The sequence below is a fragment of the Bidens hawaiensis genome, unplaced genomic scaffold (genome assembly GCF_021521415.1).
Source record: "Bidens hawaiensis isolate Kalapana, Puna unplaced genomic scaffold, B.hawaiensis_p1.1 tig00053018_1, whole genome shotgun sequence".
NCBI classification, from domain to species: Eukaryota; Viridiplantae; Streptophyta; class Magnoliopsida; order Asterales; family Asteraceae; genus Bidens; species Bidens hawaiensis.
In genome coordinates, this window is record NW_027499535.1 from 72,127 (window position 1) to 94,852 (window position 22,726).

At 35.1% G+C, this 22,726-nt stretch overlaps 2 protein-coding genes and 1 non-coding gene across 3 annotated transcripts; 2 read left to right on the top strand and 1 right to left on the bottom strand.

The window, feature by feature from the left end:
- The first annotated feature begins 12,458 nt into the window (after nt 1–12,458).
- On the top strand, nt 12,459–16,448 carry LOC143599878 (telomere repeat-binding factor 1-like). The gene is made up of 7 exons (XM_077077726.1): nt 12,459–12,621; nt 13,661–13,839; nt 13,925–14,136; nt 14,243–14,327; nt 14,938–15,021; nt 15,500–15,859; nt 15,940–16,448. Exons 2-7 carry the CDS (start codon nt 13,690–13,692, stop codon nt 15,952–15,954), a joined length of 906 nt encoding a protein of 301 aa, XP_076933841.1. The 5' UTR covers nt 12,459–12,621; nt 13,661–13,689; the 3' UTR covers nt 15,955–16,448.
- Nucleotides 16,449–18,385: 1,937 nt separating this feature from the next.
- Nucleotides 18,386–19,698, bottom strand: LOC143599874 (pollen-specific protein SF3-like). The gene is made up of 5 exons (XM_077077724.1): nt 19,483–19,698; nt 19,271–19,367; nt 19,150–19,190; nt 18,981–19,070; nt 18,386–18,879 (listed from the first exon to the last, which is right to left on the bottom strand). Exons 1-5 carry the CDS (start codon nt 19,621–19,623, stop codon nt 18,571–18,573), a joined length of 678 nt encoding a protein of 225 aa, XP_076933839.1. The 5' UTR covers nt 19,624–19,698; the 3' UTR covers nt 18,386–18,570.
- A 1,125-nt stretch (nt 19,699–20,823) lies between these two features.
- On the top strand, nt 20,824–20,895 carry TRNAP-CGG (transfer RNA proline (anticodon CGG)). The gene has a single exon. It is a non-coding gene; the product is annotated as a tRNA-Pro (tRNA).
- Nucleotides 20,896–22,726: the final 1,831 nt, after the last annotated feature.

Consider the following 22,726-nt stretch of genomic DNA (forward strand, 5'->3'; position numbering starts at 1 on the left):
AAAGCAATTTGTTTCTGTTTCGGTTCTGGTTGATCAGCAACAATAAACAGTTGCTGCAGTTCGTGTTCTAAACTGTGGTGTAATTATCACTTGTGAAACGATTCCAAGTTTAACAAGTGGTATCAAAGCCACATCACCGAAGCGTCCGTTCATTACAAGATTCTCGCGATCGAGGTTCAGCCAACGAGACTAGTCTCACGATCGATTGCTTCCGGGCGAACGATCAGGCTGTAGGTCGAAGAATCTTTAGGTGAGAAGGAAGAGGAGTCAACCCATTCACTATGGCTGATTCTCAAGTGTCCGCTGCGATAAGGAAACTGAACAACAACAACTACAACACGTGGTCAACTTGTATGGTTTCGTACCTACAAGGACAAGATCTTTGGGAAGTTGTAAACGGAGATAGTACCGCCGAACCACGGGTCGATACGAATGGGGCTGTTCACAAGTGGAGAGTTAAGAAGGGTAAGGCTATGTTTACCTTGAAAACTATTGTTGAAGATGAACTCTTGGAACACATACGGGATCTCGAAACACCGAAGCAAGCATGGGACGCTTTGGCATCCCTTTTCTCCAAGAAGAATGATATGAGACTTCAACTGTTGGAGAATGAGTTATTATCTATAACTCAGAAAAATTTGGCGATCCCACAGTATTTTCATAAGGTTAGGTCCTTATGTCGAGAAATAGGCGATCTTGATCCACAAGCCCATATTGTTGAGGCACGTATGAAGAGAATAAACCAGAATTCCAAAGCTTCGTTGCAGCTGTTCAAGGGTGGCCAAACCAGCCCTCGTTAGCATAATTTGAAAATCTTCTTGCTAGTCAAGAAGCACTTGCAAAACAGATGTCAGATGTTTCTGTTTCGGGCCCAGTCAAGCAGGAATCGGAAGCCCTATATGCAAGTAAAGGAAAATCAAAGTGGCAAGGAAAAAGAAACTCGGGGTTTCGAACGAAAGGGGCTGAAGATAGCAGGGCAAACAACAACAATAAACGTGAACAAAAGGAGTGGAGTGGTGATCAAAAACAGGGAAATTGGAATAAGAAAAAGAAAACATTTAAGTGCTACAATTGTGGTCGTCGAAGGCACATAGCTAGAGATTGTCCATCGAAACCACAAGAAGAAGGTAACGTTGCAGAAGCGGAACCGAGAGTTGAACCTACTTGGGACGCAGAAGCAAATTTCACCCAAACGGTTACTAAGTCGGTCCATGCTCTAGTTGCAACAACTGAATCGTTGAGTAATAAAATCCAAGACTGGATAGTTGATTCGGGATGTAGCAATCACATGACAGGAGATAAGTCTCGTTTGAAGGACCCGATTAAGTATAAGGGAAACCAAGTAGTGGTGATAGCGGATAACTCAAGGCACGGTATTGAGCATATCGGAGACGTTGAATTATTTCCGGGAAGCAAAAGTGATATGTTACTCTTCAAGGATGTGTTCCACGTTCCGGGAATGAAGAAAAACTTACTTTCGGTTCCCCAAATAACCGACACCGGGAGATATGTTCTTTTTGGGCCAAAAGAAGTAATGATTTTTGATGAATTCGAGACCAAATCGAAAACGGTGGTGCGCGGGAAGAAGAACGAGTCGGTGTACGTATTGTCGGCTGGAACGGCTTTTGTAGGGAAGGTGAAAACAAACAATAGTGCAGATTTGTGGCATCAACGACTAAGCCGCGTGGGCTATGACAAGTTAAAGCTCATGATGACGAAACAATTGGCAATTGGTTTTCCTAATTTGGACGTTAATCTCGATGTAGTGTGTAGCGGGTGCCAATATGGAAAGGCACATGAACTACCATACGGAAGCTCACAGCACCGTTCAACCGCGCCTCTCGAGTTGGTTCATACCGACGTGTTCGGTGCCGTCAAACTATCGTCAATCGGAGATAAACGGTATATGATTACGTTTATTGATGATTTTTCAAGATATTTGTGGATCAACTTTATGAAGGAAAAGTCGGAGGCATTTGAATATTTCAAAGAATTTAAATTTGAATTCGAACGAGAAACCAAGTGTTCGATCGTGTGTCTAAGATCTGACAATGGTGGAGAGTATATATCGAAAGAGTTCTCGGATTATTTGAAAGAACACAAAATAAAGCGCCAACTTACGTGTTCGAATACGCCTCAACAAAATGGCGTTTCCGAAAGGAAAAACCGTCACCTAACAGAGTTGTGTGGAAGTATGATGCATGTCAAGAATGTTCCCGGAAGATTTTGGGCTGAAGGTATGAAAACGGCTACGTACGTGAGTAACCGTTTGCCTCAACAAGGTATGGATTATGAGTCACCGTTTGAAAGATTGTTCAAGATTAAGCCGAATGTTAGTTATTTTAGAGTTTTTGGATGCGTGTGTTACGTGTTCATCCCGGGCCATCTAAGACACAAGTTGGAAAAGAAAGCAGTTCGATGCATATTTGTTGGGTATGATAACGAAAAGAAAGGGTGGCGTTGTTGTGAACCGGTAACCGGGAAGTGTTACGTGTCCCAGAACGTAATTTTCGATGAAACGTCATCATGGTGGTCAACTAAATATGAGGCATTACCCGATTTAGTTGATTTTCAGAAAGTATTAGGTGAGAAGGTCTCTTTACGAATGGAAGAATTAGATGATGAATCTGAGGTGAAAGAAGGAACAACTGAATCCATTCAAAGGTCATCCCAAAGGCGAACATCATGGTAAACGGGCCTATCTCCAAGTCATCAAAATGGTCCGAATGAAACAGAAGATAACGAACCGAGTTCGTCTACGGTTCGAAGTCAGAAAGAGTTATGCGCCCAAATCCAAAATACGCCAACGTGGCCATAATCGAGAACAATGAACGGGAACCGGAAACGGTTGAAGAGGCGTTAACCGATCAAAACTGGGTACGTGCAATGAAAGATGAATTAGTAGCTTTAAACGAGAACGAGACGTGGGAACTAATTCAGAGACCAGCTGATGCAAAACCTATTTCGTGTAAGTGGGTCTTTAAAATTAAATGAAAAGCCGATGGGTCGATAGATCGGTACAAAGCCCGCTTGGTTGCTCGAGGGTTTTCTCAAGAGTTCGGAATCGATTATGAGGAGACATTCAGTCCTGTAGCAAAGCTCGCGTCCGTTCGAATTGTTTTAGCCATAGCTACGAGTAAGCAATGGGATTTGTGGCAAATGGACGTGAGCAACGCGTTTCTCTATGGAGATTTGGATCGGGCTATTTATATGGAACAACCGGATGGGTTCATGAAAAAAGAATTTCCAAATCATGTTTGTAAATTAAAGAAGGCGTTGTATGGGCTAAAACAATCACCGCGAGCTTGGTTCGGGAAGATCGGTGAGTTCTTGGAGGCAAACGGTTTTGTACCAACTTTAGCCGACACGAGTTTGTTTGTTCGAACTCAAGGCGAGCATGTTGCGATGGTGTTGGTATATGTAGAGGATTTAATTATCACCGGCGATTTAGTACATGTTATAAGCCAACTAAAAGCGAATCTGAACACTCGGTTTCGGATGAAAGATCTAGGTCGGTTGAGCCATTTTTTGGGTCTAGAAATTAAATATGAAGATGATGGGCTGATCTTGCATCAAATTAAGTACGTTGTGGATCTTTTAGTAAGATTTGGTATGGAATGCTCTAAACCAGCTTCAACACCAATGGAAGTGAATCTGCAGTTGCATGTTGAAAAAGGAAAAGAGTTAAATGATGTCACCATGCATCAAAGGCTTGTTGGAAGCCTCATGTATCTTACACTAACAAGGCCCGACATAGCTTTTGCGGTAGGCGTACTTAGTCGGTTCATGAAAAAGCCATTGAAACCTCATTTGGATGCTATTCGCCGGGTGTTGAGGTATGTTAAAACAACTTCTACTTACGGTATAAAGTTTAAGAGGGAGTCAAGTTTGGATTTGGTCGGCTACTGTGATGCCGATTATGCTAAAGACGTGTCTACTCGACGTTCGACGACCGGGTATGTGTTCGTTATGGGAGGTGGAGCTGTAGCAAGAGGCAACCAACAGTCTCATTGTCTACCACCGAAGCTGAATATCGGGCAGCCACGATGGCTGCTCAGGAGAGTACTTGGTTAGTGCAACTCATGAAGGAGTTGAATCAAAAGGTGAGTGCTAAGGTAACATTGTTTGGAGATAACATGTCTTCAATTATGCTAGCCAAGAATCCTATGTTTCACGCTCGAACAAAACATATAGAAGTCCATTATCATTACATTCGAGAAAAAGTCTTTAACGGGGAAATTGATTTTAAATATGTTAACACATTGGAGCAAGTTGCGGATATGCTAACCAAGAGTTTGTCTCATGAAAAGATCATGAAGTTTTGCAGCGATATTGGCATGTTGAAAGCTAATATCGAGAGGGAGTATTAAACATGCGATATTACTTTATGAAGGGTGGTTCGGTAAAATCTCATGGGGTGGCTTGGAGGAGATTATTTTTAAATAATAATTAGTTTATTATTTAATTTGATAAGTTAGTCTTATCTATTTAGTCCTATTTGTTTTTGTGTCAAATTATGTATTTGATATAGAATAGGATTGTGAACCGTGGGGTATATATGTATACCCTTGTACTGGTGTTTTGTTGAGTTTTTAGTTTGTCTTTTATCAATAAAGCATAATCATTAGTTGGTTTATTCTGGTTGTGTCAATTGCAATCAGTAGCTTGAAGATCAAAACAATTTGTTTCTGTTTCGGTTCTGGTTGATCAACAACAATAAACAGTTGCTGCAGTTCGTGTTCTAAACTGTGGTGTAATTATCACTTGTGAAACGATTCCAAGTTTAACAGGTATTTCTTCTACATCCCCAGACATGAACAAAATCAACAAAGTTAATATTAATCATAAGTAATTTGCTTATGGTAAAAAAAATAGTAATCTAATCGGGTTCATAGTTTATTGTTTGCGGAATGTTATTAATCTTTGTTACTTGGCTGTCAAGAAACTGGTTGCATGTTATTAATTGTGTACGTATGATGTTTATTTGCAGTGTGGTATTGCTAGACAAGAACAACAAAAAGACATGCATCAAGATTGAGGTTGACTTAGATGAAAGCAGTTTTAAGGCAAGAAGTTGTCTATTTTGACTTACATGTTAAAGGTATAGCGGATATTCACAAGTGTTGCCCATGATATCTTGATCATTCATGATTTCATTAGTGAAAAGGTATGCCCATGAGTTTTTGTGGTTGTATTTGGAATCGTATATTGAATTAAAAAAAATGCAGGTTCCGATGTTTGTGATGAACATGCCAACTTTTGGTGGGGAATATATAGTATCACTAATCTTGCTGTGGAGGCTATCAATTGGGCTACCATTTATCTCGAGATTGGTTGTGCTTGGTTTGATTTATGAAAGGGTTCAAATTAGGCTATCAAGAAAAATCAAAGTGATTCCTTCAGTGCAACAAGATTAATAGTGATTCTATATATTCCCAACCAAAACACGTTCATCACAAACATTGACACCTGCATTTTTTATTCAATATAAAATTCCAAATACAACCACAAAACTCATGGTCACACCTTTTCACTAATTAAATCTTGAATGATCAAGCCATCATTGGAAACATGTGATGATATCCGCTATGCCAATAACATTCAAGTCAAAATAGGCAACTTATTGACTTAAAACTACTTTCATATAGTTCAACCTTAATCTTGACGCCTGTATTTCTGTTGTTCGTGTCCAGCAATACCCCCTTTGCAAATAAACTCATCAAACGATACAATTCAATAATCATAAATTATCATCAAATAAAACCTACCAAGAATATATTCAACCAACTTCCCGATAGCCAAGTAACAAAGATTAATAACATTCCAGCAAACAATAAGTTATAATCCCGATTACGCTACTATATTTTTACCATAAGCAATTACTTATGATTAATATTAAGCTTGTTGATTTTTTCCACATAGATGTCTGAGGGTGTAGAAGAGTACCTCCAATGATGTTCACGATGTTGCTGGTGAAGATCAACATCACTGACATCCCCATTCCATCGTCAATGGCAACTATAAGTCTGACAAACGTTAAAAACATGTATGAACCATCGATCAGCATGCATGATAAGCTACGACTGGAGTGACCCATTACGGAGCCTATGCTCACTCGTGATGTGTACATTATCACAAATCAAACACCAACCCATAAATAATTAAGAACTTTGTCATATATTAGAACTAAAGTACAACATACCGAAACTCATAACCTTTTTAACAGATACAGAGAGGTGGAGCCACAAATTGATTCACTATAATTTGTGCCAATGTTGTTTGACGGGTTTGGTAGTTATGTCAGACAGTCGTGTTTTGAAAGGACATGAAGCTTGGGTTTTGAGAAGGCCGGGTTGGGTCTCGTTTGAGGATATCGTCTTTATCAACATAAATCATGACATTTATCTAATTTGTGTGACATCACTAATATTTAAAAAAAATATCAAACTTCTCCTCATTACATATCTTTATGTTAGGTACGAATTGCAAAGGTCGTGATCACTAAAGTTTTATAATTTGTGTGTCAAGTATAAAACAAAAAATAATAATCCCAGTTAGTGAATTATTTTTTAAGGCATGCACTTTTGCCTAACCTTCGTGATTTTTATGCAAGTTTTGAATTTAATTTGGTTTTTAGATGATTCCTAAATGGGGTTTACGGATCATACGTATGTGGCATGGGATAGTACAAGGTTGTGGTGACTTGGCAAAGAGTGGGTCTAGGGATTCTTGTCACAAAGTAGCGGACTTATAAATTTTTCTAATGGGAGTCGAAAAATTTTTGTGAATCCATTAACTATAGCTAAACATTAAAATTTTTTCCAGTCTGATTTAGGTCAGGTCACATAATAAAAGAAATTGGTTTGTTCGACAGAATCCGGCCAAAGAAATATGAATCAAATCAATAGGTCCAGGAGTCTTAGAAGATGAAGCTTCAACTTTCTTTTAAGAAATCATTCCATTGTATTATCAATATTCCCTAAAGTACACATTAGCTAGGGTCTTCACCCAAACATGTCCCCCAAGAAATTACATGATTACAAGAATTAGTAAATAATTACATAATGCTACCTTAATTAGACCTAGACTTAAGCCAAAGACTCGTATCTTCCTTGACTTGCTTCAAAACTTTGAAATATGAACGATTGATATTATTAACGCTGGGGTTTTACCAGTTGTCCCGATGCAAGGCGCCGGGTAAATGCTAGTTTATTACAATTATTAATCCAAACTTCATAACGTTGTTCATGTCCCTAGGTAACTAACACAAGATGGAAAGGAACGAAATGATGTTGTGTCTTCACAATGATTCTAGCTTTCTTTTACAGTTTTGTTACTCTCACATGATATAACAAATGAATTCAACTCTCGTTAAAATATGCAATCTAAACATGAAGCAGAAAAAAATTAATCTCACGGTTTTTTTATTTACCTTCTATATACATGCATGCATGTATAATTATAAATAATGTTATGCTAAAAAACCTTATGCATGTATGCTAAATTTCTTTTCATGCACTCAAGTTTGTCATGCGTGGAAAACCGATGTTTACGTGAATTTTAGAGTTGAACTAACCCCAAAATCGGAAAGATGTTCCAAAAGAGACCACAACATTAAAACACCAATCAAATTTTGAAAAATCCATCATCATGAGTCATCCCAACCAAAGCCAGCCTCCCACTGCTCCTCCTCCTCCTCCACAAGGTTCCTTCCTTAATTGCTTTTTATTTACTTGTTTTTTTTTTCTTTTAAATCTGATGAATTGTATCAGCGATTTCGAATCGCCTTTTGTAAGATTAACGAAAGAGTTAATGATCAATCATATCTTTGATTGTTATAGATTATCCGGCAGAAGGACAATCTAAAGGCATCCACCAACCATCGGAAGTATACCCGCCGCCAGGAGGGTATCCATCACATGGGCACCCAGGATATCCACCACAGGGATACCCTCCGCATGGATACCCTCAGTATGGTTACCCACCCCAAGGGTATCATCAAGGGTATCCCGGGTATCCACCACAACCGCAATACAACATCCACTACATTCCTCCTCCATATCATAGACAAGATAGCGGTTTCATGGAAGGCTGGTATTATTGATCATTCATTTTTCTTATCTTAAATCTATTTATGAAAGTTGGGAATATGTGTTATGCATTGTGATTTAGAGTGCATAACAATTACACAAAACTATATACGACAAATTTTGATCGAGATGCATGGAATTTTTGGAAGAAACTATTTGCGATCTCCATTGATTGAAAGCAGTCTATAATACCTAATCTTTAAAAGTGATAGGGACTTCATAGTTCGTGTTAACACTTCGTATTAGCCGTCGTAACTTTATCATGCGTCCAACGACTGAACTTAAACTTATTGGTCGGGGTTATAAGAAAATCTCCCCCCCACCACCCAGGTTTTCCCTGTATCAAATCATAAAGACAGGTCAAAACATCTTTTTGCACTCGTGTTCATTTTCTTCTATGCGAGCGATCTCCACTGATTGAAAGCAGTCTATAATACCTAATCTTTAAAAGTGATAGGGACTTCATAGTTCGTGGTAACACTTTGTATTAGCTGTCGTAACTTTATCATGCGTCCAACGACTGAACTTAAACTTATTGGTCGGGGTTATAAGAAAATCTCCCCCCCCCCCCCCACCCAGGTTTTCCCTGTATCAAATCATAAAGACAGGTCAAAACATCTTTTTGCACTCGTGTCGATGTAGGCTAGAAATTTAAACGAGCCAAATTGGCCTCGAACATTACATGAGGTGACTTCGAACCAGTTTTAAGGTATATTCAAGCAAGTTTCAAGTCAAAAACTATTTGAAAACCTTAAATTAATTAAACATATGTCAAAATTCGCATAAGGTATCTTCTAATAATAAGTGTGTGCTTTGTAATTAGCATAATTGTGTACTTATTCAATGTATTGTTGTTATTAACTTAACATGGTGTGCTACGTGTGCAGTTTAGCCGCATTGTGCTGTTGTTGTCTCTTGGATATGTGCTTTTGAACCACCGAAGTTTCATCAGCTTCACATTGCTCAATTTTAGATTGCAATATCGCATTTTTACGAAAACAAAGACACGTGTCTTTAAAATACATATGCTCTATTGAGACTTGAACTCACCGTCCGTTGATTATTGGATCGCCTCGAAGCACTAGGCTACACGCCTAGTAGTATTTTGTCAAAGAAAATAACTTGAACTTTCAAATAAAAAGATGTCTTGATTTCTTTTAGCAATGTCATATTAGTTTTGTAAGTAAAGATAGATCGTTCATCCAATTTATATGAAAATGACATTTGTCGAACACTCGAGTAGATATTGTTAGATTTCAATCTTTCATATTGTCTTTTATGATTTTATCTTTTTCATAGGATGATTTGTTTCTTTCTAAGATTAATTGTCATGTGTAGATCACCTTAAAAGATTTTATGCAATACTGTTAATTGTCTTCCATTCATTATTGATTACACTATCTATACTATATAATAAATAAATAAAGGTTTTTATTGCCACATGTCATCACATAATTTAACTTCTTACAAAAATTTCCCACATTTCTCTTTTATTAAATACATTTCCATAAGAGTTTTATATTTAATTCTTTTTTCCTTCTTAATCTATTATTGTCTCTTTTTAATAATTATTTTTTAATTTATAAATTTAATACAAACATAGATATATTATTTAGTTTTATATAAATATGTTATATTAGTTATTAATATTAAGCTTTTATAAGTAACAAATTTTCACGTTGATTTAAATAAAATAATTAATTTCAAATAAAGAAATTTAACTTTATGTTTGTTTTGCAATGAAGATTAATAAAAGTTAAAGTCAATCACTATAGATGATTTGATTTGTTTTTGAGACAACCTATTTTAACGCATGGTAAATAATATGTTTCATTATCTAAAGTTAATATAAAAAACAAAACGAAACTACTAATTTTGATATGTAGGTTAAAATTACAAATATTGTATACAAAAAAAATATTTAGAGATATATGAATTTTCAACAACTTTTTATTTCCGTATTGTGTAATATGTAATTTATTCAACCATATATTTTATCTTTATATCATTTGAACATATTATATTATGTTATTATCTAAACAAATTTATTTATTCTAACTCGTGTTCTACACGGGTCTTAATGCTACATGTCATTTCACATGAGTGATCTTTACAAAATTTTCCCATTTCTCTCATGTTAATATATATTTCTTTTTCTTATTAATAATTTTATATTTTATTATTTTTTTTTCTTTTCAATCTATTATTATTGAGTGAACTACGGTTTTTCGTCCCTATGGTTTGTCGAAATCTACGGTTTTAGTCTAATAATTTTCCTCATCTCTCTCATATTAACTATGTTGACCCTTACAAAATTTTCCCTCATCTCTCTCACATTAACTACATTTCTCTTTTTAATATTTTATTTTCAAATTTTAATATTTTCATCCTGAGTTACAAGAATTAATACCATCATAAATATGTTAATTTGACTAATATAAAATGTATTGCATTAGTTATTAATATTAGATTTTTATAAGTAACCAATATGAAACGGGTGAGTTTCTTTAACCGATTAAAGTATTAAACATTGTTCATGTCAAAACAGTTTAAGATTAGAATGAGTTTTGGTCCGTGAGTTGGCTTAAAAAAAGTTGTCATTTACAACTAAGTTTTGATATAAAAAATAACAAAGAAATAATTTATGATTTATGAATTTTCTAACAACTTTTTATTTTCAAATTGCGTAATGTGTAATTTTTTTACTGTATAATATATATTTATATATGTGATACATTTTTTTTTGTATTTCACATTATGTTATTATTTAAAAAAAATACTTATAACCCGTGTGCTACACGGGTAGCTAACCTAGTATTCTAATAAAATAAAAATAACAGGAGACACATGTCATTTGAAGATTTATTCTCAACCAAAATTTTTCGCTCAAACTATTTTCTATTTTTAATAAAACTCAAATAAAACATATCAATCTATCATGTAATCAAATAACTAATTACCTAAATTATAGAAATTAAAAATGTACGGGTATTTATGTCAGTATATTAAAGATATTTATATTTTTTATGAAATCATATTTACCTTTTCATTTATTAAATAAATTTATATACACTTTTCATTGTAAGAGATGAATGTGACAAACATTAATGAACGATATTTATACGTTTAAGAAGATAAAAACAATTAAGAAAAAATTATGAATGAATAGCTATTTTATTTTCACGTATTCATTCAATCTTCATGGATTCATAGAGTTGTTATTCATCTCTTTCAAATATGTAATACAAAAGCGTGTTTTAGTAATGCTAATTTTATGTATAATGTTCCTCTTTTTATGTTATTAATAATGAAACATTTTAGCATCTTTTGTTATAATTCGTTATTCCATTAAAAATATAATTACGACTTATACAATCACTAGTTGCATCTTTTTCGTGATTATGAAGAAATTGTGTGAGAATACACCGCATATTCGTATGAATATTCTATTAGAAAATATAACTTGAACTTATTAAACTATTTAATTTGATAAATTAGTTTTTTTTAATTTAATTATTCAATACTTATAGTTTAATTGTAATTCTAATTTAAGCTTGTTTTAAAACTAGTATAAAGATAAATCGAGTTCATGGGCTTAATACCTATAAACCCAAGATACTTTTCAATAAATCTTAGTTAGAGATAACATAAGATGCAAAATATCTTCACAAAAGGCAAGCCAACAAAAAGGAAATCAAATTGCTTTTTCAATAAGTAGAAAAGCTAGGAATGGTACAACTTGTGTCACCAAACATTCTACACTAGAACAAGTATCTAAACTCAATAAAGTAATTAAAGCTCAATCATATGAAAAATTCTACACAAAAGAAAAAATATGACATCAACACAAAGCAAGAGGATAAAACCAAATTAAAATTTTTGGTTCATACGTCTTTTAAACCCAGGCCAGCAGATCAAATTCAAATTTCATAAACTATAATCTTATTCAATTTAATAATCTAATCAAACAAATAATTACATGATTAAACAAATAATCAATAATCTAGCTACCAAACAATCAAATATTAAAGTAAAAAATAGAGCCGAAGTTAAAACAATAACCTTAATTCAGGATAAACCGGACCCGATTTGTACCCGGTAATACCTGAAATGCGAAACCCAGTTTCATACCCTGAACCGGGTATTTGAAAACCGTGATTTTGTCAAGCTCACCAACAACCCAAAGCAATCCAGCATGAACCTAAGCCCAGCAACACCCCAAAGAAATCCAGTAAGTTACTAAAGTAACCCAAGCCCAACAGCCCATACTTCGGGTTAAACGCCCTCAACCCGAAACCTTATTCGGATAACTTGATTGGCCACGTCATCACATTGGTGTTTGGTTAAGAAATAATATGAGCCCTCAAATCCAAACCCTAATTTTCTCAAACCAGAAAACCTTTTCTGCACGAAACCGAAACCCTAATTCCCAAATCAAATCAATTATTATTATTATTCCGTCATCCTTCAACAATAATCATGACCTGTTTCTTCCTAATGCATTAACACATCCATTGATCAACAAACGCTGGTGAATTTTGTACTCAATTACATCAATTGTTATGTTCTTTATACGTAATCCGATTGATTAATTGGAAATGTTAGCTTAGGATATATCAAATTTTGTTCAATTTTGTTTAATTTTGTATAAATTTGTTTAAATTAGGGTTTTTTTGGTACTGTTTTGACCTAGAATTATAATTAACATTTGTGTGATTATCCGATGAGGTGAATTAGAATCGATCTGAATTCGGATGCTTGTGGATTTGTTGAATTGTTAAGCTAGCATAGTTTGATTGTATTTGGATAGTAAATTGTTATCGGTGAGTGAGGTTTCGGATCCGAATCGATCTAGATGTTTAGAATTATGATTGGAGGTGTAAATTTGGTTTTATGTTGATAATCTGCTGATTGCATTATGGAGTTGAATTTCTTTTTTTATATGTGAGTAACAAGTTGTAACTATTGGCTTGTTTAAGAAAGTAATCATTTAGCTTGCAAGTTTTAGTTTTTGGTTTTGAAAAACGTGATGCATTTTGATCTCAAAAGCGGATGTGTGATACTTACATATTTCTCTAAATCATGTTTGATGAGCATTGTACATTATGCATTGAAAAAACTTGTGTTTTGGGGGGATATGTAATTATGCAGGCTTAGATGGGGATATAAGGAAATAAGGAGTTCCCAATGTTTTAACTTGTTAACTTTTAAACACTAAAAAGTAGGATATTAAGTCTTTTGACTCTATGTACAAGTAATCTATGTATAAAATAGAATTAATCTATGCAGGAACTCATAATGTGCTCATCAGATTGCATCATACAAGGGAATATATTATGTGATTTAGACTGCATCATGGAATCGTATTGTGCATTATACAAACATTTTTAAACTAAGCTTTAGTCTAATTCAATATTTCCATTTACGCTTATGTCTTTCTGTTAACATTTTGTGCGCTTTCTATATTTAGTCACTTGATTTTTTTAAGTGTTATTACTGAACTCTCTAACGAGTAACCGTCACCAAATCTAGTGAGTAAGAGTTAATGATATGATAAACATGCTATACAGGTAGAACATTTTTATCATCAGTTTTCCTGATGGGTGCTCCTAAGCAAAAATGGACAGCTGAAGAAGAAGCAGCTTTGAAAGCTGGAGTTGTTAAGCACGGAGCAGGAAAATGGCGCACAATTCTCAAAGATCCCGAATTTAGCAGTGTTTTGTACGTGCGTTCCAATGTGGATCTCAAGGTTTGAAACCTTAACCTCAAATTGTATTATGGTCATCTAATTGTCAACGACCATTTTTTATTAAAAAAATGTTTACTTGGATCAGGACAAGTGGAGGAACATGAGTGTAATGGCGAATGGATGGGGATCAAGGGAGAAGGCTCGGCTGGCTATGAAACGAGCGCAACATGCTTCTAAAGATGACAACTCACTGGCACTAACGGGTGACCTAAGTGATGAAGATTCGGGTGATGGTAGACCGCTTCCGTCTTCTAGTGGGTCCCCACAGATTGGTAGTTCCAAAAGGTCTATGATAAGGTTACACATTTGTTCTTGATTCATGTCATTAATATTGTAACCTGCATAGGTTGTTAATAATCTCAATGGTTATATCATATATGTTTGCTTTCATTTACTGTTGCAGGTTGGATAATCTAATAATGGAGGCAATAAACAACTTGAAGGAGCCTGGTGGATCTAATAAGACTACTATTGGCACATACATTGAGGTACTTACAATCCAAAAAGATATAATTAAATGTTTTTGTTAGGCTTTTAAACAAACCGAACTTTCAGTGAACAGTTCGCGAACCGTATGGTCGTTTGTTTAATAAACGAATTAGTTTGAACAAGAAATTGTATTCATTTATGTTTGAATGTTCGTTTGTTTAAATACGTTTATGTTTGTTCGTTCATCTTTATTTTTGTTTGTTAGTTTGCGTTTGTTTTGTTTACGTTACTTAAAATATTTATTAAAAATTTGGCTCATTGAAACTTGGTATACTTTCAATTACTTCTTCGGCCCAACACATTGTTCTTCAGATTAGTTTTAACTAGTATTAGCCCAGTTATGTTCGTTCATCTGTGTTTTGTTATGTTCGCTCGTGAATCGTTTCTTTATTCTCTTAATGAACATAAACAAACACAAATTTGTTCATCTTCTTTACAAATGATAAGAACAAGAAAGCCCTCTTCGTCAAATGTTTGTGTTCGATCGTTTGTTCTGTTAAAGCTTTATGCTCGTTTACAACTCTACTTTTTGTGAATCAAACTTCATCATACTTGAATTTATAGTTTACAAATGTTTGTGATTTAATCTTTTAATTTTCCACTTATCAGGAACAATATTGGGCACCTCCAAACTTCAAGAGACTTTTGTCAATGAAGTTGAAATTTCTGACTCAAATTGGCAAACTTGTGAAGGTATATAATTTGTGTTATGACTGTTATTAAATAAGCCCTGCTTGCGGTGCGCACATTTGATGTATATATGTGTGAACCCTCGGGTGGGCAAAAGTGAAATTGCACTAATTTTGACGTTATTTTACTAATCTCGTGAAAATAACGTTAAAAGTGACGGACGGTTAATCAGGCATCATGTAGTGGCGTTGATAGCCGAAAGACAAGGGTACATGCACCGATCAGCCGGTGTCCCGATGATTGAGTGCTATGTGCCTTATGTCCAAGGCTTGATGCAAAACTACTATCGAGCCGGGGGTCTCACCGGAAGCAGCCTCTCTATCCTAATGGGGTAGAGGTAAGGCTGTCTACATCTTACCCTCCTCAGACCCTACCATAGCTTTGCTATTGGTGGGATATACTGAGTACGATGATGATGATGATGACTGTTATTAAATAACATTTATCAACTCTTGATTATAATCATTTCAATATGTTGCAGACAAAACGCAAATACAGAATTGCATCATCAAACGCGACAACCGACAACAAAAAAATGCCAACAATGTTACGTTCAGAGGGAAAACAGAGGGGCAGTTCTAGTGCCATGAGGCTTGATAAGGAAGAAATCACTGTTCCTACAAAAAGTCAGATTGATTTAGAGATACAAAAGATGAAGAGTATGACTCCGCAGGAGGCTGCTGCCGCCGCTGCTCAGGCGGTGGCAGATGCGGAAGCCGCCATAGCAGAGGCAGAAGAGGCTGCAAGGGAGGCTGAGGCAGCTGAAGCTGATGCAGAAGCTGCACAAGCTTTTGCAGAGGCAGCAATGAAGACTCTCAAAGGGAGAGCCGCTCAAAGGCAGGTAAAACAATGTTAGTTTGTTTGCATAGTGTAATAGTTTCTTTTATAAAACATAGATTTGACTTGTTTTACCTGTTGCAGATGATTCGTGCTTGACAGACAAGAGCTTTGCAGGTGTAAATATCTTTTAAGTTATAGTTTGTCAAACCAGAATTCTTTTGACTGGTAAATCAACGTTTGGTTGGTCGTTTTTTATTGAACAAGTAGAGTAAGATATCATAAAATATTGCTTGCTGTTGTTAATTGTCAACATGACATGTTTTGATTTCATAAATGTTTTGTTTATTTTGACATTATGAGTTGTAGCCTTGTAGATTAAAATTTATTTTGGGCGTTTTGCTTGAGAAATGTGTAGTTATGGGCATGGAAAACAAGACAAATAAATTGTTTTTGCGAAACATAGAATTACTGGTTGTGGTGTTGAAATTACGGATGTTTAAATCCGTTGAAACCAATCAAAGCTGGTTGGCCAGTTTGAGATCCAGCTATCTCGGTTCATGGTTTGGTTTTGATGGTTCATATATTATTTTCATTATTTGGAATATGTTGTGCATATGTAACATAAGCATGTACCATTGTTCTCATTTTATGATTTTAATACTGGTCCGACATAGCCACACAGTCCTTGCGAGATCATCTACTAGATGGTGTTGAAAATGAAAATTTTAAAACCTCTATTGAAAGTGGGGTGCTTGGTTGTTGGTCGCGTCCGGGTCAGGGCTGGAACCAGAACTAAAATATGTCCAATTTCTAGGACAAGGTAACCTTTTTATATGTAATATGGTTGGTTTTGGGTTATGAGGGTTGGGACATGTCAATATGTCATGCATCAGATAGGACCAAAAGTAAAGTACTGTTAAGTTAGTAAACACACATAGTTGTAAAGGATATGGATATGAGACAGGATGAAGAATATGTATTAGTCTTATAGTCTGCATCTATGAATCCAGTTTGCGGTCGGGTTTTGGCCTGGACCATATTGAAACCGATTAGTCTACAGTTACAGATTCAGAAGATTGTCTCGTAAATTACTTATTCAGGTCGCGACGGGTCAGTTGGTTGGCTTTCACTGGCCAAACATGGTTAATGCTCACTCCTAATTGAAAATGTGTAATTAAATACATACTTGATGGTTTATTAATCAAAAAGAAATGTAAATATGATTTAACAAAATTCTAAGATGTTTTTTTTTTAATTAAGGAAAATAGTGCGAAGTTTATTTATTTTTCAAATTGAGAGAAAGATCAACTTTGTCTAATCTAAGCATTGCAAGGGTAGTAAACCTGGCAATTAGACACTTGTTTAAAACACGATAAAACATGTTTTATTAACAAAACATGTTAATAAAAGTACACTATGTGATTTTTTATTTAAAATTAGTAAGTTAGGCTTCATCATTTCTTTTTACTGGTACATGAAATTTAAAACTGTGTTATAGACGATATAAAGTAGAAGGTTCAGCACATCACAATATGATTCAGTTTGTTAACTACTAAGTTTTTTTAACGGCCAACGAATCTTCCAAATGGGCTACTGACTAAATTCACAACATCGAGATACACTCGCCTTCTGATCCGGGGAAAACCCTCACCTAACGCCAACGCCCATGAACACTCGTCCGAACACTCGTCCGAACGGTGAGATAAAACCCGTTTAGTTCTAGGATCCAACTAGTGAACACCACCTACTCGCCTAGTCTCCCATCATCACCTTGTGCCGCCGAAGGCCTGAAGTAAATGATGGGAGCAAGAATCGAACATGAGTAACATGAAACACCAAGCCTCTTCCTTACCACTTCAAAAAAAAGCTCATTGGCTTAATTAAGTGACTTAATCAATGAACTAATAAATACCGAGTTTGTAAATAAAGAATACAGAAAAGTCCTTTATGTTTATATAAGATTACATGTTTCATCATTTATCTTCGAATTTTTTATTATTTTTTTTAAACCAACCATTTAGAATATCATATAAACATCCAAACGATTTACAATGAAGTGGCAGGTAAGCGGGCAACAAGCTGCGCCGCAACCCCCTTTTAGATAGCAAACTCAATCCTACTAAAAACAAAGTTTCGATTCTTATGGGCCGATACGTTACTATGCACAACTTTCTGAACCCTATTCAAAAGGTCCACGGCATCCGGAGCTAAGAAACCAAAAGTGTCAAAGGCAAAGGGGATAAACACGTGTTGATTCTCCAAACAAGCTCTCTCGTGTTTAGCAACCTTGCCCGATGCCGCCTTCAATGCTGCCTGGCCTGCTAGAAACATCCAAAGATGTTCGAAAATCATGTTGAACATCTTTTTTTGTTAACTTTTGTAACAGATTTTCACATTATTTTGTTTTTGTTTATACAACAATTTAAGATAAATAAAGTATTTTACAAATAAAGTGTATATATAATGTTAATCACAGTAGTTTTAATTATTTTTTTATAAATTAGTTTATTTTGGTGTACACAAAAATCTGGTTATGGAAAGTACATTGTAAAAAAAGGTGATTATGTGGAAATACAATGTTGTTTGTAGGATGGAGAGAAAATGCTTATGCACACAAATAAGTATTGTGAAACAAATTTATTAGATGATGAATACAACACAAACTGGTGTTGGACAAAAACAAAATACTCGATCAATAGCGTTTGATCTAGTCGAGCTAGCTCGTTCTTAAACACGACAGTACTTAAGATATCATCAGAGCTATTAAACGGGTCAAGTTTGGACTTCTGGTTCAGGAGTTGGTTCAGGAGCAGGAGCTGCTGGTTCAGGAGCCAGTTCAGGAGTTGGTTCAGGAGCCAGTTCAGGAGTTGGTTCAGGAGTTGATTGATCAGCAGTTTCGCCCGCAGAAGCTTCTTCGACCTCAAGCTGGCTGTAGTTTCCTTTCTTCTTAAAGAGTTGGATATGATGGTGCTTGCAATAGAGCCTGCCTTCATGAGCAATGTAGTTTGATGGGCTTATTGTGCACCCGCCATGACAGCATTTGAAACAAGCTCTGTGGTATGCAGTTCCATCCACCTTAACCTATATATTATTATTCATATTAAACTCGTCCTCAAATGAAATGATAGTTAATATATATATATATATATATATATATATAAATGGACATATGGTTTAATTACCCGCTCCGTTGGATAAACAATCTTGGTACACGCTAGACATTTATCTCTGGTACCCTCGAAGAAACTTGAGAGTTTGGCTGAACTCCGAACCTGGTACAAAGAAAGCAACGTGGAATAATAGACGGCTCAAATAATCACAATAACCGTAAATGGGAAGTTAAGTTAATACCTCTTGACTAACAGTCCTTTCAAGCTTGATCTTTGGTGTTCCTAAAACATGACAACATTTAAAGTAGAAATAGACAATAAATTTATAATTTACTATTTTTGAAAATTAATAATATAAAAACCTTCAAAACTTTTTTCCAGGCTGCCAGTTCTCTTGAAGAGCTGATCAAAGTGATGCCTGCAATAAACGACTCCATCGAAAGAATTGAAGTTGCTAAGCTGCAAAATTTTGGTGAGAAAATTTATATATAAACAAAATTACAAATAAATTATTTTATAAGCTATTTATAATATATATATATAGGTAGGATCATATAAAAAAATGTTATTATACCTTGAGGGTACTGTTGCAATGATGGCATCTGAAGCAGGATTTATGATAAATTCGTTGATTAGCTACTAATTTATCAACCAAATACACAGTTTTCTCGCAAACCGAGCATTTTTGGGTTGTTCCTGCGAATGATTTATTCATTTTGAAAGAGTTCTTTTTCTCTTGTTATTTGAAAAATAACGCAAGAAAAAGAACTCCGAAGAAACTCCTTTATTGTTTTGTGATTGGATTATGACTTTCATGTCATTTAAAAGAGATTGAAAACTGTTGGTGTGTGGAATGCAGCACATTAAGGAAAATAAAATTGTGAGTACCACCCATGCTTTGTATCCTATCTTCAAGGATTTCCTCTTTATTTCCTTTTATTCCTCGTATATATTTAGAAATATTAGAAAACTATGTGATCAATAAAATGTTTTTAGAAAAACAAAATCTGAATTATATAGTGTTATTATGTTTTCTAACTCTGGTGTCCTAAATATCTACAACCATATAGATATAAGGATACATATTATATAAATATATAAACAGAATTTATAAAACATGCAGGAAGCTTTAATTTGAACGTGTACCAAAGGATGATCGAGGAGTGGTTTCATGTGCCAGATGTATAGTATACTCGGGTGTGCTTGAGTTAGATTCATTGTTGTTAAATGGATGGACACACTTTTGTACTCACGTTGCATCAATCCATTAAAGATAACGGTTGTTTTTTTATTTGAACATTTCACTTAAACTGAAAGCGATAAAGTGTACATTAACATTATCCATTCTATTCATCTCATTGCTTTATGAAGTCTTTGGCGGGTGCGTAATGAATTCACTGTTTGTTTGGATCAATCAAGGGTGGTTTGACTACCGTTGATTGCAACAAATGGTGTCGGTTTAATTGTTTTTGGAACTCTTGATATTTTGTGTTTTTCCTTCGTGCCTTGTAAAGCTCCTTGCCAGGTTTTTGGAGAGTTGCATAACTTGGCTTTCCAAAAGAACACATTTAAAATTAGGTTAGACCATAAATAATAACGAATTCCAATTCCACAATTTGGATTTGATTCTTTTAATATGTCCCTCATGTGGCCATGTTTATACAATGTGAAGTATGTATGTTGCTATATTCGTAGCTAATTAAATTTAGATGACTTTAGTAAAAAAAATGATTTAGATGACTGTTTGAAAAAAAATAAAATAACCATTATACAAGAAAATTTTGTTACTTCATTGCTTATGATTTTCCTCTTGTACAGAGCCATAAAGGGGTCGTAATTGTGTGTAAATATATTTACAAATAAAATAATATTAACAAGCTATCTTTAACAAAATTCATTATTAAAATTTCAAATTGGGCATTTGGTCTAGTGGTATGATTCTCGCTTCGGGTGCGAGAGGTCCCGAGTTCGATTCTCAGAATGCCCCAAAATGAGAACATTTTTTAATTTGAAAAATGAAGTTAATTATTGAGTTGTTTCGTTTGTGTTTTATTATTTTATCACCATAACAAACATTTAAGAAAAAGAAGTAAGAAAAACCAGCAAGTCTTAAAATTACAAACCTTGGGACTAAAACTATTGTGTGTGTTCGTGTTTCAGAATTAGTGTTAAAAGAGAGACTAAATATATTAGCAAAGCAAGTAGGCATTTGGTCTAGTGCTATGATTCTCGCTTTGGTGCGAGAGGTCTCGATTTCGATTCTCGGAATGCCCCCTTTTGTTTTCTCAATGTAAGTGCAACTTCCTTTTGTACTCTGATAATCTAGTACTGAGATAACATCTCTAACTTCTAGAAACAAAACCACCTATTAATTTAAGGGATCTCATCTTATATGCCACAAACATGTGTGTCCGGATCTGAAAAGATTCTCTCAATAAACTCAACTACCTCATTAGGAAATGTAACCGCATTGCTTTTCCTGAAGATTTTTATGTTAAGCTAAAACAGTTATCAACCATATCAGGGCCTGAAGATAGTAAGATGCTTATAAATGCATAATTTCTGGATTACAAGTTATAAAAACAAACAACATTACCATATTATTTTCAAGATAGCAAACATTATTAAGGGTACATTCTTTACCACTCGAAATTTAACATAGCTTATGTTTTTAACAACTATAACAAATTCAAAATATGGTTGGTGAGAAGTATGTGTTGGATTAATTTCTACTCCGGGTCGCAAGTCGGTGAACCGGGTCTAAGAGGTTTTAAAAAGTCGGTTAAAGTCTAAGGGGTATTATGAAACATTCCATATGCTTGGTGGCCAAGTTCACCTTGTTGCCCAAGTTCACCTTGGTGGCCAAGTTGAGTGGTGACCACATATTATGCTTGGTGACCAAGTTGGGTTACTAGTATAAATAGATGTAGAAAGTTAGTGTTAGAAATAACAACACAACAACAAACACAACAATCACCACCATCACTACCAAAGTTATTGTAATTAGTTTTTTGAGTTATATTTTCTGGTTATAATATAAGTCAGTTATTTATAAGTTGTGCGTTAATTATCGTTTATCATTCTTGAATTGGTATCAGAGCTCGGTTCAAGAACGCGATAATTAACGGCCAACAAAGAAGGTGTTTCGATCAAACAAGTTGGTTTGATTTCCCGAAGAAGTTGTTGCCGTGGTTGATCGAACAAGTTGGTTTGATCTCCCAAAGAAGTTGTCATTGTCGACCGCATAGTACGTTCAGTTGTTACTTTATTAAAACAAGTTGGGTTTGAGTAGCCATGGGTGACACGACTCCACCGCTGCCGCCAAAGGGGAAAGAGAACGGGCCATCTTCCGTTCAATGTCCAATGTTAACTGCAACGAACTATACTGTGTGGGCTATGAGGATGAAAGTAGTCCTAAGAGTTCACAAAGTTTGGGACACCATCAACTCGGGTGTCTCTGATGAAGACAAAAATGACATGGCTATGGCCTTGTTATTTCAATCCATACCCGAAACCTTGATCATGCAAATTGGAGATCAAGAAACTGCTAAAGCCATGTGGGATTCGATTAAAACCCGACACTTAGGTGCCGAACGGGTTAGAGAAGCACGTCTCTAAACCTTGTCAATGGAATTTGACAATATGAAGATGAACGAGTCAGATTCCATAGATAACTTTGCGGGAAAGTTATCGAGCATTGCCTCGAAATCAGCGGCTCTCGGCGAAGTTAGTGTTAGAAATAACAACACAACAACAAACACAACAATCACCACCATCACTACCAAAGTTATTGTAATTAGTTTTTTGAGTTATATTTT